The sequence below is a fragment of the Lepidochelys kempii genome, chromosome 2, assembly GCF_965140285.1.
Source record: "Lepidochelys kempii isolate rLepKem1 chromosome 2, rLepKem1.hap1, whole genome shotgun sequence".
Taxonomy (NCBI): Eukaryota; Metazoa; Chordata; order Testudines; family Cheloniidae; genus Lepidochelys; species Lepidochelys kempii.
In genome coordinates this window covers 187,402,971-187,418,542 of record NC_136381.1, presented here as the reverse complement: position 1 = coordinate 187,418,542, position 15,572 = coordinate 187,402,971, and the positions used below count along the sequence as shown (strand labels likewise).

Sequence of the window (15,572 nt, the reverse complement as noted above, 5' to 3'; positions counted from 1 at the left end):
CTTGTTTTGTTGTTGTTGTTGTTTTGCCATGTAGACAACCTGACTGTGCCTCTCCTGCAGTCTCCCGCAAGGCTGTTTGCCCTCATTGCTTTAGTAGAACTGGTCCCCATGGAAGTCTATTGAGCTGTGTCTCACCTCATCCCCCACCCCACACACCAGGGAGTTTGTTTTCCATCTGTTTCTTAGGTGTCCTAGTGTTTTTAAAAAAAGAGAAAGGCACTGAAACTAAGACCAAAATATTCCCCTCCCTCCCTTGGAAAGAAAGAGAAAGGAGATGCTAGTCCATTTTGCAGCCACAAATGTAAATGACAGTGCAGAATACAACCTTCTTGCATATGTTTTATTATAGACACATTTACATCCATTGCAGTTAAACCTGGATAATAGTCCAAAGCTACAGTTCAATTTAAACAGTGCAAGAAAAACAGCTAATACAGAAAGGCTGCAAATGGAGTTTCAAAAAAGACTCCATTTCTCAAGTCCTTTTTCTGGCCTTCCATCTCTCTTAGCTAAGTCATATTTCAAGACAGTCAGTGCTTTTGCTCTGCCATGGTAGTCATGTGGGTAGGCATAACAAATGCCTATAGACAAAGAATAAAGCCAGTGGAAAATGTCTTCTTCCACGACATTGGGTCATGCTGTGGGAAATACAACCTAAAGCACAAGGGAAGAGACGTAAAGGCCTTTGCTGCAAGCCATAACGGAGATGTCAGTTAGGTTCCCAGCTATGTTATTCAACATCAAAGCTCCTGTGCAAGGTATGGTAAGACTGCATTTCCCAGCATTCCTTTCAGCCATACATTTCCCCCCTCTCTCACTCTAATACATGTATTAATACATTAAGCAAACTCTGAAACAAATGGTTACACTGTGCCCCTCATAGCATTCTCCTCCATACCTTCCCTCTGGGTGCAGAAGCAAACGACACTGACAGATAACAGGATGAGTGTCAGATGGCACATGGCCTGGGATCGTAGACTGGGTACACCACCAGGTTAGAAAGTTGCTGAGTTCTGTAGTCCAAGTCCAATCACTTCTTCTCCAGATGGCTTCTGTGCAAAGGCTTCTCAGGGCACACAGGACTATTCTGAAGGGATTTCTTTCAACAGCCTTTACCGTAACCACGTAGTTCGTAGGATACTGAAACTTTCCCATCTTCCAAGGAAGTTGAATGAAACGGTCCTTCTGGAATGCTTTACTCTGAAGATGCAAAGTCAAAACCTTCTCTCCCCTACTTGCATTTGTGTCAGAGAGGGCGTGTTTTGCAGCCTGGTCCCCTGGATCAGAAATCATTATCGCTTTACCACAGTGGAACAAAGATCCACCCCCGCAGAACTGGGAAATCTTCTGCTCACCTGGATGAGCTGGTGAGACATGAAGAGCTTAGGCTGGTCTCGTCCACTACAAGTCCTTCAGGATTTCAGCCCCATTTTTGCCATCATCTGCTCATATAAAGTCCATGCCATCGCTGCCATCAGAGTGCGCCGCAAGGCACGGGGGACACCGCCACGGAAAAAGCCAGCCAGTCCATAGTCCTGCAGGAGAAGACAAAACAAACACCATATGTCTCACTTCATTTAATTCCTAGACATCTACTGGATGGCATAATCTATGGCTGCACTGAAATACATTCTGTAGTAGTCTCTAGTGCCTGAGAAATCCATGCTCACACAGCACTCAGCCAGAGGGACAGCAGCAGGGAAGGGATCTCTAGCATCACTCAACTGCAGTGACTCCTGCTGATGAAGGAACAGCAGTTACTGGACAGCAGCTATACCATGAGGCACGGTACACAACAGTAAGAAGACGGAGGGGAACCACAGGGCATGCAGGGAAAGCCCCACGTCTGCCAGCAGAAAAAAGGAGAAAAAGACAAGAAACAGGGGGACTGAGTCATCTATCTGCCGCCCCGACCAGGAAATCTGAGAAGTCTGCTGCTTGCCAGGAATTAGGATTCACGATGTGACGGAGAGACTGCCGAGACTCATCAAGCCCTCGGATCGCTACCCCTTCCTGCTTCTCCATGTGGGCACCAATGATACTGCCAAGAATGACCTTGAGCGGATCACTGCGGACTACGTGGCTCTGGGAAGAAGGATAAAGGAGTCTGAGGTGCAAGTGGTGTTCTCATCCATCCTCCTCGTGGAAGGAAAAGGCCTGGGTAGAGACCGTCAAATCGTGGAAGTCAACGAATGGCTATGCAGGTGGTGTCGGAGAGAAGGCTTTGGATTCTTTGACCATGGGATGATGTTCCAAGGAGGAGGAGTGCTAGGCAGAGACGGGCTCCACCTAATGAAGAGAGGGAAGAGCATCTTCGCAAGCAGGCTAGCTAACCTAGTGAGGAGGGCTTTAAACTAGGTTCACCAGGCAAAGGAGAGCAAAGCCCTGAGGTAAGTGTGGATGTGGGATACCGGCAGGAAGCACGAGCAGGAGAATGCGAAAGGGGAGGGCTTCTGCCTCATACTAAGAAAGCAGGACAAACAGCAAGTTCTCAATCATAGAATCATAGAATATCAGAGTTGGAAGGGACCTCAGGAGGTCATCTAGTCCAACCCCCTGCTCAAAGCAGGACCAATCCCCAATTTTTGCCCCAGATCCCTAAATGGCCCCCTCAAAGGATTGAACTCACAACCCTGGGTTTAGCAGGCCAATGCTCAAACCACTGAGCTATCCCTCCCCCCAAGTGCCTATACACAAATGCAAGAAGCCTGGGAAACAAGCAGGGAGAACTGGAAGTCCTGGCACAGTCAAGGAATTATGATGCGATTGGAATAACAGAGACTTGGTGGGATAACTCACATGACTGGAGTACTGTCATGGATGGATATAAACTGTTCCGGAAGGACAGGCAGGGCAGAAAAGGTGGGAGAGTTGCTTTGTATGTAAGAGAGCAGTATGACTGCTCAGAGCTCTGGTATGAAACTGCAGAAAAACCTGAGTGTCTCTGGATTAAGTTTAGAAGCGTGAGCAACAAGGGTGATATTGTGGTGAGAGTCTGCTATAGACCACCAGATCAGGGGCATGAGGTGGATGAGGCTTTCTTCCAGCAACTAATGGAAGTTACTAGATCGCAGGCCCTGGTTCTCATGAGAGACTTCAATCACCCTGGTATCTGCTGGGAGAGCAATACAACGGTGCACAGACAATCCAGGAAGTTTTTGGAAAACGTAGGGGACAATTTCCTGGTTCAAGTGCTGGAGGAACCAACTAGGGGCAGAGCTCTTCTTGACCTGCTGCTCACAAACCGGGAAGAATTAGTACTGGAAGCAAAAGTGGATGGGAACCTGGGAGGTAGTGACCATGAGATGGTCGAGTTCAGGATCCTGACACAGGGAAGAAAGGAGAGCAGCAGAATACAGACCCTGGACTTCAGAAAAGCAGATTTTGACAACCTCAGGGAACTGATGGGCAGGATCCCCTGGGAGAATAACATGAGGGGGAAAGGAGTCCAGGAGAGCTGGCTGTATTTTAAAGAATCCTTATTGAGGTTACAGGGACAAACCATCCCGATGTGTAGAAAGAATAGTAAATATGGCAGGTGACCAGCTTGGCTTAACAGTGAAATCCTTGCGGATCCTAAACACAAAAAAGAAGCTTACAAGAAGTGGAAGATTGGACAAATGACCAGGGGGGAGTACAAAAATATTGCTCGTGCATGCAGGAGTGAAATCAGGAAGGCCAAATCACACATGGAGATGCAGCTAGCAAGAGATGTTAAGAGTAACAAGAAGGGTTTCTTCAGGTATGTTAGCAACAAGAAGAAAGTCAAGGAAAGTGTGGGCCCCTTACTGAATGAGGGAGGCAACCTAGTGACAGAGAATGTGGAAAAAGCTAATGTACTCTATGCTTTTTTTGCCTCTGTCTTCATGAACAAGGTCAGCTCCCAGACTGCTGCACTGGGCAGCACAGCATGGGGAGGAGGTGACCAGCCCTCTGTGGAGAAAGAAGTGGTTCGGGACTATTTAGAAAAGCTGGACGAGCACAAGTCCATGGGGCCGGATGCGCTGCATCCGAGAGTGCTAAAGGAGGTGACGGATGTGATTGCAGAGCCATTGGCCATTATCTTTGAAAACTCATGGCGATTGGGGGAGGTCCCGGATGACTGGAAAAAGGCTAATGTAGTGCTCATCTTTAAAAAAGGGAAGAAGGAGGATCCTGGGAACTACAGGCCAGTCAGCCTCACCTGAGTCCCTAGAAAAATCATGGAGCAGGTCCTCAAGGAATCAATTCTGAAGCACTTAGAGGAGAGGAAAGTGATCAGGAACAGTCAGCATGGATTCACCAAGGGCAAGTCAGGCCTGACTAATCTAATTGCCTTCTATGACAAGATAACTGGCTCTGTGGATGAAGGGAAAGCAATGGACGTGTTGTTACTTGACTTTAGCAAAGCTTTTGACACGGTCTCCCACAGTATTCTTGCCAGTAAGTTAAAGAAGTATGGGCTGGATGAATAGACTAAAAGGTGGATAGAAAGCTGGCTAGATTGTTGGGCTCAACGGGTAGTGATCAATGGCTCCATGTCTAGTTGGCAGCCGGTATCAAGTGGAGTGCCCCAAGGGTCGGTCCTCGGGCCGGTTTTGTTCAATATCTTCATAAATTATCTGGAGGATGGAGTGGATTGCACCCTCAGCAAGTTTGCAGATGACACTAAACTGGGAGAGGTAGATACGTTAGAGGGTAGGGATAGGATACAGAGGGCCCTAGACAAACTGGAGGATTGGGCGAAAAATAATCTGATGAGGTTCAACAAGGACAAGTGCAGAGTCCTGCACTTAGGACGGAAGAATCCCATGCACCGCTACAGACTAGGGACCGAATGGCTAGGCAGCAGTTCTGCAAAAAAGGACCTAGAGATTACAGTGGACGAGAAGCTGGATATTAGTCAACAGTGTGCCCTTGTTGCCAAGAAGGCCAATGGCATTTTGGGATGTATAAGTAGGGGCATTGCCAGCAGATCGAGGGACATGATCGTTCCCCTCTATTCGACATTGGTGAGGCCTCATCTGGAGTACTGTGACCAGTTTTGGGCCCCACACTACAAGAACGATGTGGAAAAATTGGAAAACGTCCAGCGGAGGGCAACAAAAATGATTAGGGGACTGAACACATGACTTATGAGGAGAAGCTGAGGGAACTGGGATTGTTTAGTCTGCAGAAGAGAAGAATGAGGGGGGATTTGATAACTGCTTTCAACTACCTGAAAGGGGGTTCCAAAGAGGATGAATCTAGACTGTTCTCAGTGGTAGCAGACGACAGAACAAGGAGTAGTGGTCTCAAGTTGCAGTGGGGGAGATTTAGGTTGGATATTAGGAAAAAACTTTTTCACTAGGAGGGTGGTGAAACACTGGAATGCGTTACCTAGGGAGGTGGTGGAATCTCCTTCCTTAGAAGTTTTTAAGGTCAGGCTTGACAAAGCCCTGGCTGGGATGATTTAGTTGGGGATTGGTCCTGCTTTGAGCAGAGGGTTGGACTAGATGACCTCCTGAGGTCCCGTCCAACCCTGATATTCTATGATTCTATGAACAAAACCACTTCAGGTCCCTTAATATAGTGAACAGTCTCACTTCAGAATTTTGTGTCAGTTAATATTTACAGAATTGCCCACGAGTGTTTTTAAAGCTCTGCCTAGGATTTACATTCACTGAGCAGAAAGAAAAGGAGTGGCACCTTAGAGACTAACCAATTTATTTGAGCATGAGCTTTCATGAGCTACAGCTCCCTTCATCGGATCAGAAAGAGAAATTCTGAATGGGAGCAAATATACTCTAAGCAGAGGCATGGCTGAAATCCAGATTCAAACAGACTCAAACTTTAAGGAGGAGGATTGATATGGACCTGAGCTGCAAAATTCAGCTCCAGAGCTTTCACTCTGAGTTTGCAGGTTCTCACTTGCAACAAAGAAACAGTCTAGCCAAGAGTCATCTTATCAGCAAGGTAACCCAATGTCAGGACAACTGTAACTCAACTCTGATTTTGTGTAAAATCACAGGAGTTGTGAATCACATACTGGGCTAGCATCCAACGGACATACATCTCTGGGGTCAAATACAGGTCGATGAGTGCTCCACTGGGGTATCCATTCCCTGCATCCCCACCCAGTTCCTTGGATAACAGATCTGTACATTCATTTATTGCTAATGTTCAAAGGACAGATAATTGTTTTATAGCCCATTTATCCTTGACACTCATGTTTACAAAGGAGCATATTACAAAAATCCTCTTTCCTCAGTCTGGCAATCACAGGAGTACTACAGTGATAAGCCATGGGTGCCAGCAGCCCAGGACTGGGTACAACCAGATCCTGCAAGGTTATTTGCTAACACAATTGAAATCAGTAAGTACATTCTATTAACAACAGTCTAAGGGTAAAAGTGCTTTTTATAACGGAGTGAAGAAAGGTGAAGTGAAACCTGTAGTCATACGATGGCTCAGGAGACAAGTTAAGATTATGTGTGAGGGGTGAATGTAACATGCCCAAATGTGTATGACTGTCATTCCCTTTTTATTCACTCACTCCCCATGCTCAGCTAGAGAGAGAGTGTTTGTTTTTCCAAAGGATTTGTCCTATGTACATAGGTAAGGGATGATGGAGCACCAGGAATAACCAGGTGGTGGTGAAGTTAACTGTCTAGCACATTAATTTTCATACCGCTCAGAAGGAGCAAGAAACAAACAGTAGCATGTTGGGAGCTGTCTGCTCCCAAGGATGCGGATGTGAATATCTGCCCAATGGGGTGGATATCTGCCCAATGGGAACTGGACTCAGACTACCAACCAGTCATCAGATGGGAGTAACTTCCGTCACTGCTGACCCAGGCTGTATATGAACCAGTGACTAAGAGGTGACGAGTTCACTCTCCCATAGCATAACACAGAGGAAACATTTCAGAAGCTACATTGTGTTCACAGTACTATACCTAGTGATGACTCATTTGAAGATGCTTTAGAGATGAAGGCAAGAACCTTCTTTTCAAATCTCTGTTGAAGTGACCAGAACTGAGGTTACATTCACACAATCTTCTCAGCCTCACCTTGAAGATTGAGGCAATGGCCTGCCCTATCCAGTGGTATTTTTCAGATGTCAGCTGCATGTGGGTTTTGATTACATCAGCAGGCTGTGTCGCCAACGAAGCCAGGATTCCAGCAAAGATTCCGCAGCCGAAGTTCACTAAGGGGGTGAGCGCTGGATCAAACTGGTCTGGAATGGAAAAAGACGCAGCTTAGTCAGACATAATACAGTACAATTCTGTTCCGTAGATAGTGACTTTCTTATAAACCGTATCCCAGACTAAATAGTTACCAAATTATGAAGTAGATAACTGAGGAAGAGATATCACAGGCATAGAGAAGAGACTTTTCAAAGGAGATTAGAAAATAGACACACCAATGCTAATTTTAGCTAAACAAATCACTTCCACTGGGACAGAATTTGACAGACACACAGAGCTAAAGAAAGGCTGGTTTAGAGGGCAGAAGCTGCAGAGGAGAAGGCTCTCATACCAAAATCAGGCAAGTCTCAATTTAGCAGAGATTGCAGGAATGTTGGGGAATTATACAGTGGGCATGAAAATGAGCAACTGGCAATGTCAGATGTTGAGCAAGTTTTCCTTATACACAGTTCTGCCAAGTCCTCATCCCTAACCCACAGTACCCCGTTTGGTAACTGCATCCCTGAAGTATCTGTCTCATACTTTGCTCGTAGGCAAACTCAACAGATCACCATGAAGTGTGCAATCTAGACCGGAGTCCCCTGAGCACCAACGTGAGGCCCACATCATTTTCATTTGACACGCCTCCAGAACGTGAACATCCAGTTCTCTACAGGTGGAACACTAATACCCCACCTAAGCCCTACAAGGGATTGATTTAACCACCGAGAAAAAGGCCAAAGTAAAGCATGTGGACAGAAACGGAAGGATGCTTGGAGTGAGAACCACCACATTCTGTGTTATTACATCCACATTCAGCCTTACCCTGAGGCATAACTTTTTTGGTCTGGGTGTAGAACATCAGATAGATGCCAGAAAAGGGTGCATCACGCAGGAGTGTCGCAGTCAGCCCACAGAACAAGCCCCGGGCCCCTTCTGTCCGATATATATTCCTCAAGGCTCCATACACACTCTCATAGCCATACTTCCCACTCTGCAGAGGACACACAAAAATGGTTACCTACATGTCAGATATAGGGTCCCTTGTGCTGGGAGATCATTACTGAGCAAGCCTTGAAGTGAAATCACCTCTCTACACACAAAGGAGTAGACACTTACCTCCGACTCCTAAATGCTTCAGATACACCACCACATGGGCAACCAGTCAGATTTCTCCTTTCCCAAGGCCAATCATATATTGTAGTTACAGAATATTTCTAAGTATATACACGAGGCGAGATGACATAGGAACTATTCCAGCAACATCACAGCAGGCCCAGAGAGCAGCTGTCTTGCTACATTGTCAGCAACAGAGCTTCCCACATGTTTTATCACGGCTATTTTATCAGCTACTTCTGTAGCAATTTACTTCTCCCACTCCATCCACTTCCACTGGCTGGAAGATTTAATCCCAGTCTCCTCGCAGGGCTAAGCATGGTGCCTCCCCAGCAACCCCCACCAAGGATGCAAGAGATAAGGAAGGGAATTTGCACTTTATCTCCTGCATGGCAGATCTGTGAAATGGACCTAATACATATAAAATAAATATACACTATACAGACCAGCTTTGCAAGAGTGTTAACAGCCCAAGATACATCCACTCTCCCCCACTCCTGCCATCATGATGATGATAAAAATTTTATTTCTTGCTGAGCAAGTAAAATATAAAAGCTACTTGCCCCAGGTGTGTGAGCGTGGAGAATTTTTCAGCCCATCTAGGTTTCAAACCATACCCATCATTGCAGTATTTAAGCACCTTACGCAGTATAGAAGCAGCAGTCAGGGATCTCAGTTTCTCTATCCCTGATATCCAAGACAGAAGAATTTTTTGTGCTACAGGAGAAGGTATGATGATATCACAACACAACAGAAAGTTCTAGGAGTATGAAAATTGTGACACTCACCTCATACCGTGTCTTCACCACGGTTACGGGCAACATGCAAACACTTGCTACTGTGCGGGAGCTAATGCCCAGAAAGACGGACTCTAGGGCTGTGGGGGAGCGGTCTGAGAGAAAGTACTGTTTCATCTTGTACAAGGTGCTGAAGTAAATTCCGACCCCAGGGATGCATCTTGCGAAGGACTGCAGAAGAGTGAAAAATGGAGAGAAATTAGGAGGGAACAAGAACACACTACAGAACACTAATACAAGGGTGTGTTAAGCCAACTGGGAAGCTTCAGGCCCAGGGGATGGTCACTGAAAAGAAAGAGGTGGCATTCTGAAGAAAGGAGAAGAGGTGAAGAGCAAAATCATGACTCCACTGAAGTCAGAGTTTTGCTATTGACTTTAATGGGGCCAAGATTTCACCTAAAGACTCCATCCCCAAGTACATGCACATTCAGGAACTGAAAAAGGCTTAGGCCAGTGCACCAGTCATTAATAAATATCTATAAAAATCTTGGCCTATATATCTGTAGACATGGCTTCCTCTCAGCACTGCATGGCCTAAGTAACATAGACAGCTACCTCCCAGTTTCAAAAGTGACTTGGGCACTTAGGAACCTTAGACCCACTGCCCTTCAGTGAGAGAGACTTAGGCTCTTAAGTGCCTAAGTCACTTTTGAAAATAGGACAGCCGTCTAAGTCACTTTGGCCTTGCAACACTGAGTGGAGCAACATTTAAATACCTTTTAAAATTCTAAACCATACTTACTAACACATGCTAGGTAAGAAAAAGTCAGGGTTAAAATAGTCACTTACTGGTGAGACCCCTTTCCAGAGCCCTAGGAAGCTTTCAGTGCGAACAACCCTAATGAACAAAGCTACCATCCCAACATGACCTGACCTAGAAGGAAAACAAGAAAGGAATTACATAGATATATTGCAGCAATTAACCCATGGGACCAATCCTACAGCCCTGCCCTAGTCCTCCCTCACCCACCCAGAGCACTCCAGAGATATACCTGTGTACTAGCTATAACACCTTTAGAAGCTCTTTCTCTATTCAGCCTATTCTTCCTTGTTCAGTAAACCTGTCTCCATCCATGGTTTACTATGCCACAATCACTCCCACTGGGATAATCTATGGATTTTGACAGCATAGTTAGCATCAGCCTATGGAAGCAACTATGATATCACAGTTTACTATTTCTGACATCATAGTTCATCACCACCGGAGCAACTGTAGATTAACAATGGATGGGGTCATGGATGAATATATGAGGCAAGAGGAAGAGGTTGGTTAGATATTGACACACCAGTTCCCTATGGGGCAAAGGTATGTAGCAGTCATATGGGATTTTCCAGAGCACGGTGGGCATCAGTGAAACCACATGGGCCTACCTAGGACAGCTGCTTCAACAATGAATGCAGTGCTCTCAGCTATACGCTTCCCAATGCTATGACTGAATATCACTAGGGTAGAGCTCAGGAGAATAGGGTCTCACTACCATCTTTCACTTTGTAGGCTCCTTCAAAATACCTCCCCTCCCACACACATACCCCGAACAATAGAAACTTCAAGCACTTACCCATTGATGGAAGGCTGCAGGGTCTGCAGCCGGGTTTTAAGCAGATCTAGGGGCTGGAAGAGAAGGGTGGAGCAGGTCCCACTGATGGAACCGCACACAAAGGCCTTTAGCACTGGATGCATCTGAAAGAGAAGTCCTGGCTTTAAAAAAAAGTCTCATATAAAGACTTAACTGGAAAAAGCGCAGGAAGAGATGAGTATTCACTAGTTCTGTGGGTGATTTCTGAAGGCAGGGGGAGCATTTGGTGGATGAACACTGAGCAATAGCAGTTCAATGTGCAGGAATAGTTACCTAAAACCTTCTGAAGTGCACATGCACACACTCCGTGAAAGGTGTTACAAGTGCTTTTTAATTTATCTTCATGGATTTCCTCCTCACTGTTGTGCACTCATATACTACAGTGGAGGGTGCAGTATAAGGACCTGAACAGAACAGAACAGAACAAAAGCATGTATTGGCATAAGAACATAAGAGTGGCCGTACTGTGTCAGACCAAAGGTCCATCTAGCCCAGTGTCCTGTCCTCTGACAGTGGCCAATGCCAGGTGCCCCAGAGGGAATGAACAGAACAGGTAATCATCTAGTGATCCATTCCCTGTTGCCCATTTCCAGCCTCTGGCAAACAGAGGCTAGGGACAACACCCTGGCTAATAGCCATTGATGGATCTATCCTCCATGAACTTATCTAGTTCTTTTTTTGAATCTTGTTATAGTCTTGGCTGTCACAACATCCTCTGGCAAGGAGTTCCACAGACTGACTGTGCGTTGTGTGAAAAAATATTTCCTTTTGTTTGTTTTTAAACCTGCTGCCTATTAATTTTATTTGGTGACCCCTAGTTCTTCTGTTATGAGAAGGAGTAAATAACACTTCCTTATTTACTTTCTTCACACCAGTCATAATTTTATAGATCTCAATCATAGCATCTACAGAGGTGAAAGGGACAGCTGCAATGCAAAATATAGAATACACAGCAGGCTAGAGAAATCCAGAAATAATTCTTGCTCTACAGAGCAGATGATAAAAAGTGAGGAGTTACTTGGAGGGTGTTGGGATGTGCTCAAAGCAAAGTACAATGTCTTCTCAGCAGAAGATAAAGAGACTGTGGAAATGCAGAGTTCATTAATTTTCCTCTCTTTCTCCTCACCCCACTCCTTGAGCTCCAAATCTTGCTCCTGAGGCAGGTTCTTTCCCGATCCAAAGAGGACTTAAGCATAAGCCACAAAGCAAGCAGCAGGCTTACTGTAAATAAAACCACCTCACATGATTCCCAAGAGACAAAGAGCTTCTGTGCCCTCTACACAGAGCCACATCAGAGAACACATCCTCCTAACATAACGCCGCCCGGACACACCAGAGAACCTCAGACTAGCATTCATGTTTTCAGCTTCGCTTGACGTGTGTTTAGCTGTAATAATAAGTCGTTTAGATCCCAAGTAGCTTCTAATGTTTACTTTAGTTAGAGCATCTTTCTCTCACTAATGGATATCACCGGACTCCCATGTGAGGCTCCTCAAGCATTATCATCATTAGAGTATTAAACAAGGTACAGGCCATAAACAATAAGCTTTCCCCCATTCTGTCTTGGCAGTGGCCTAGCTGAGGCATTATGATAATTATGAGCTCTTCTGTGGGGAAAGGAAAAAAGACTTAAAAGGCTACACACCCTGCACTTGAGGTCCCTTAAGGACCTGGTTTTCCTGTATACCCAGCACAAGGCACTAGAGAGCAGAGGGATTCTCCCCTCCAAGTACAGACCTACCCACCCCACTTAGCCAGGACAGGAACGTGCCCGGCTGGGCCAGACAGAAGATTACAGCAGGGGTCCCCCATCCACGTCCTGGCCCAGCCTAGCCCTGCTCAGCTTGGGAGGGGGGCTGGGATCGCAGGCACGGGGCAGCGGTATCTTCACAGGCTCCCCCCAGCCACACCAATCACTCTCCTCATCACCACTTGCGGGCCCGCCCGGGACGTTCACAGCAGCGGGAAAGGCAGTGATGTCAGATTTCAGAGTAGCAGCCGTGTTAGTCTGTATTCGCAAAAAGAAAAGGAGTACTTGTGGCACCTTAGAGACTAACAAATTTATTTGAGCATAAGCTTTCGTGAACTACAGCTCCCTTCATTGGAGGCATCTGATGATGTCAGAGGCACCCCTCCGGAGCCCGCCAATCCCAGTAGGTGAGCTCCAGCCAATCAGGAAAAGGGAAGGGCCCAGAGTTCTGTTAACTCTTTCCCCCACCCCGGGTCTGAGCAGGAGAGGCAGCTGCATGCCAGGCTCGCTCCGGGCCGGGCTGTGTTCGACCCTGCGGTTCAGAGCGCCCCGGGGCAACCTGTAGCCGCCTCGCACTCCGCCATACACACTGCGACAACCCTAAAATGCCCCGCACCCTCCTCTGCTCCTGCAGTACCACAATGTGCTGCCCCACCCCTGCACCCATCTGTGTGCAGTCCAGCAGTATGCTGTGTTACCCTCCAGCCAGTACCATGCACCCTCCCCTCTGATCTCCTAGTGCACTGTCCTGTGCATCACCACACAATCCTCCCCATACACCGACACTCAACTAACAGCACATCCTTCCTTTGCGCTACACTCCCATCCATGCTATACCTTGCAATCCCCTATATATCAACTGTACTGCTCACCATGTGCCATGCAGCCTCTACAAGACATTTCATTGGACCTACCCCCATTATATACCATCTACTCCCCGTGATATTGTAACTCAGTGCTATACAACCTCCACTACTCTGCACTGCCCCGCTCTGTATGTCATGCAGTTCTCCTACTGCACCCCAGTACCAGGCACATCCACTGCACTGCACTCCACCATATGACACACGAGTTTTCTGGCTCCAGTCATCGTGCAGCCTTGCACATATCACACTGCATATTGCATATCCTCTACACACTGTGAGACACTCAGCACTGCTCCCCATTGTAAGCCACACAACCTGTAATACCGAACTGTAGCCCCCCACCATGCAACAACCCTAGCGTGATCTCTTCTGAACAGAAAAGACTGGATTTCTCTACATGAACTCGCTCAATTTCCAGTAAGAAAAATCCTGCAATGCCCAACACAGAAGACTTCAGAGAACACGAGCATGGAAAGGTGACTCTTAAAGGGACAAATATACACTGGGTTTTTCAGGATGATAGGACATCACTGTCATTCCTTCACTTCTCCAGATTTTCCATTCCAGGGATTGTGGCAAACAAACAAAACCACACTCATCACCCTTTTCCATTTCCTTACCATTAGTGTTTCCATCTTGTCTCCTACATCTTGAGCCTGGAGCAGCGGAGGCCTGGTTTTCTGGATCATTTAAGAAGCTGGACACATAAATGAGGGGATGATGTTTTATAACTAGTTAAACAGATTTCTCCCCACCCGCTCCTTCCTGGAGATAGGAAAGAATTGGGTCTGAACAGGGGCCAGCAAGCAATCAAAAGTCTGTGACAGTTTAAGTGATCATAATTCTGATTGGCTCCTCCCAGATGCGAAGAGGATTTCTTAATTCCAAACTCAAATCACATTTGGTGATTTTTTTTTTTTAAGTAAAAAGCACATCCGCAATTCAAGAGCAACACAGGAAAACAAAACACTTCGTTTTTGCCAGAAAAATAGAGACTACCCTAAAAAATTGGAATTATTTTACCCTTTGTTAATATTCAAATATATACTCAGCACATGCACGCACACACACAAAGTTCCTTGATTTCTCTGCCTTTTCTGCTCTTTGCAGTTTCCTTCCCATCTGGTTATTTCCTCCCCCTCATTAAGCAGTTTCATCCCCATGAGGTGTCTGCCTTTTTAACAGTCTTTGTATTGACAATTCTTGTAAATCCCTCTTGCTTTTGAATACCTATCTCCCCAAGTGCTCCTTCCCAATCTTTACCAGGCCTTCCCGAGGTCAGATTTTACAACAAACCAAATGGCTTTTATATTCACCTTTAAACTCCAGGAATCCTCGTTTGTCGGATATTACATATGCATTTCCACAGCACCTAACACGGTGGTGGCTGGGCTTTCGTTAGTAGTCCGCACGCAGGCTGCTAGCCTTCAGACAATTTGCACTCCGCTTTCACTTCACTCACCAGATTGCTAGTCTTTTTCCACACTGTGCTTCCAGATTGCTCGCTCTTCTCTTCCTTGTATTGGTGGGTGTACACAGGAGAGTGGTGTTATTGCAGCTCTGTCATGTCAGCCTCCTCTGAATCAACGTAAGATCCTTGACCCAGAGCTGCGTATGGGCGGCCAGTCGGCTTCCGGCGTGAAAAAGTCTGCTTCATGCTCCATGCCAGAGTCACTCCTGCTGCAGCACGGGGATGACGCCAGCTGGTGAACGCTGGGTACTGCAGTCAGTTGTGACAAATACTCAATTTAACAAGAAAATGTTTTAATTTTGTTTCAAAACTTGCCATAACACTAACAAAATGTAATTGAACATTACATTTTCCTGAAAAAAAATAATTTTTAAGACAACCCCATGGTGGGATACATTTTCTGCTGAAAAATTTCTAAACAACCGCTTTTGCTAACTCTGTGCAGAAGCTAAAGAGGAAAAGGGGGATGAGGCATTGTAGAAACATGAGTATTTTACATTAGCTACCAAAGGAAGCTTCAGTCACATCTTTAACATAAGAAATCAGAATGATGGAACAAAATCAGGAATAACATCTTTTGGATAGTTTTGCTAGTGTCCACAGTTCTGTGTGTGTATATATATATATTATCACTAGTAATACTGTTATATATATATATATAAATTTCACATTACAGTATTACTAATGTAAAAACAAATCTATGTTAAACTCGCTCAACCCTCATGATTCAAGGCATAAATCAACCTCTTACCACTGAGCGCTAGGAAGAAATTTCTCCTTTACACAAGTTGTTCCAAGGCAGTAGAAAGGCAAGCAGGCTAAACTACAGATTTATTTGGGTTTTATA

General features: G+C 45.8%; 1 protein-coding gene across 5 annotated transcripts; it reads right to left on the bottom strand.

The window, feature by feature from the left end:
- Positions 1–319: 319 nt before the first annotated feature.
- SLC25A38 (solute carrier family 25 member 38) lies at positions 320–14,962 on the bottom strand. 5 transcript variants are annotated; one of them, XM_073333096.2, is made up of 8 exons: positions 14,717–14,962; positions 13,875–13,951; positions 10,621–10,742; positions 9,851–9,935; positions 9,053–9,232; positions 7,974–8,142; positions 7,032–7,198; positions 320–1,535 (listed from the first exon to the last, which is right to left on the bottom strand). In XM_073333096.2, exons 2-8 carry the CDS (start codon positions 13,941–13,943, stop codon positions 1,413–1,415), a joined length of 915 nt encoding a protein of 304 aa, XP_073189197.2. In that variant the 5' UTR covers positions 13,944–13,951; positions 14,717–14,962; the 3' UTR covers positions 320–1,412. The 5 variants fall into 5 exon arrangements, with proteins under 5 accessions (XP_073189197.2, XP_073189196.2, XP_073189200.2 ...); XM_073333095.2 differs by having other exon boundaries at positions 14,571–14,959; XM_073333099.2 differs by lacking the exons at positions 13,875–13,951; positions 14,717–14,962 and adding an exon at positions 12,384–12,442.
- Positions 14,963–15,572: the final 610 nt, after the last annotated feature.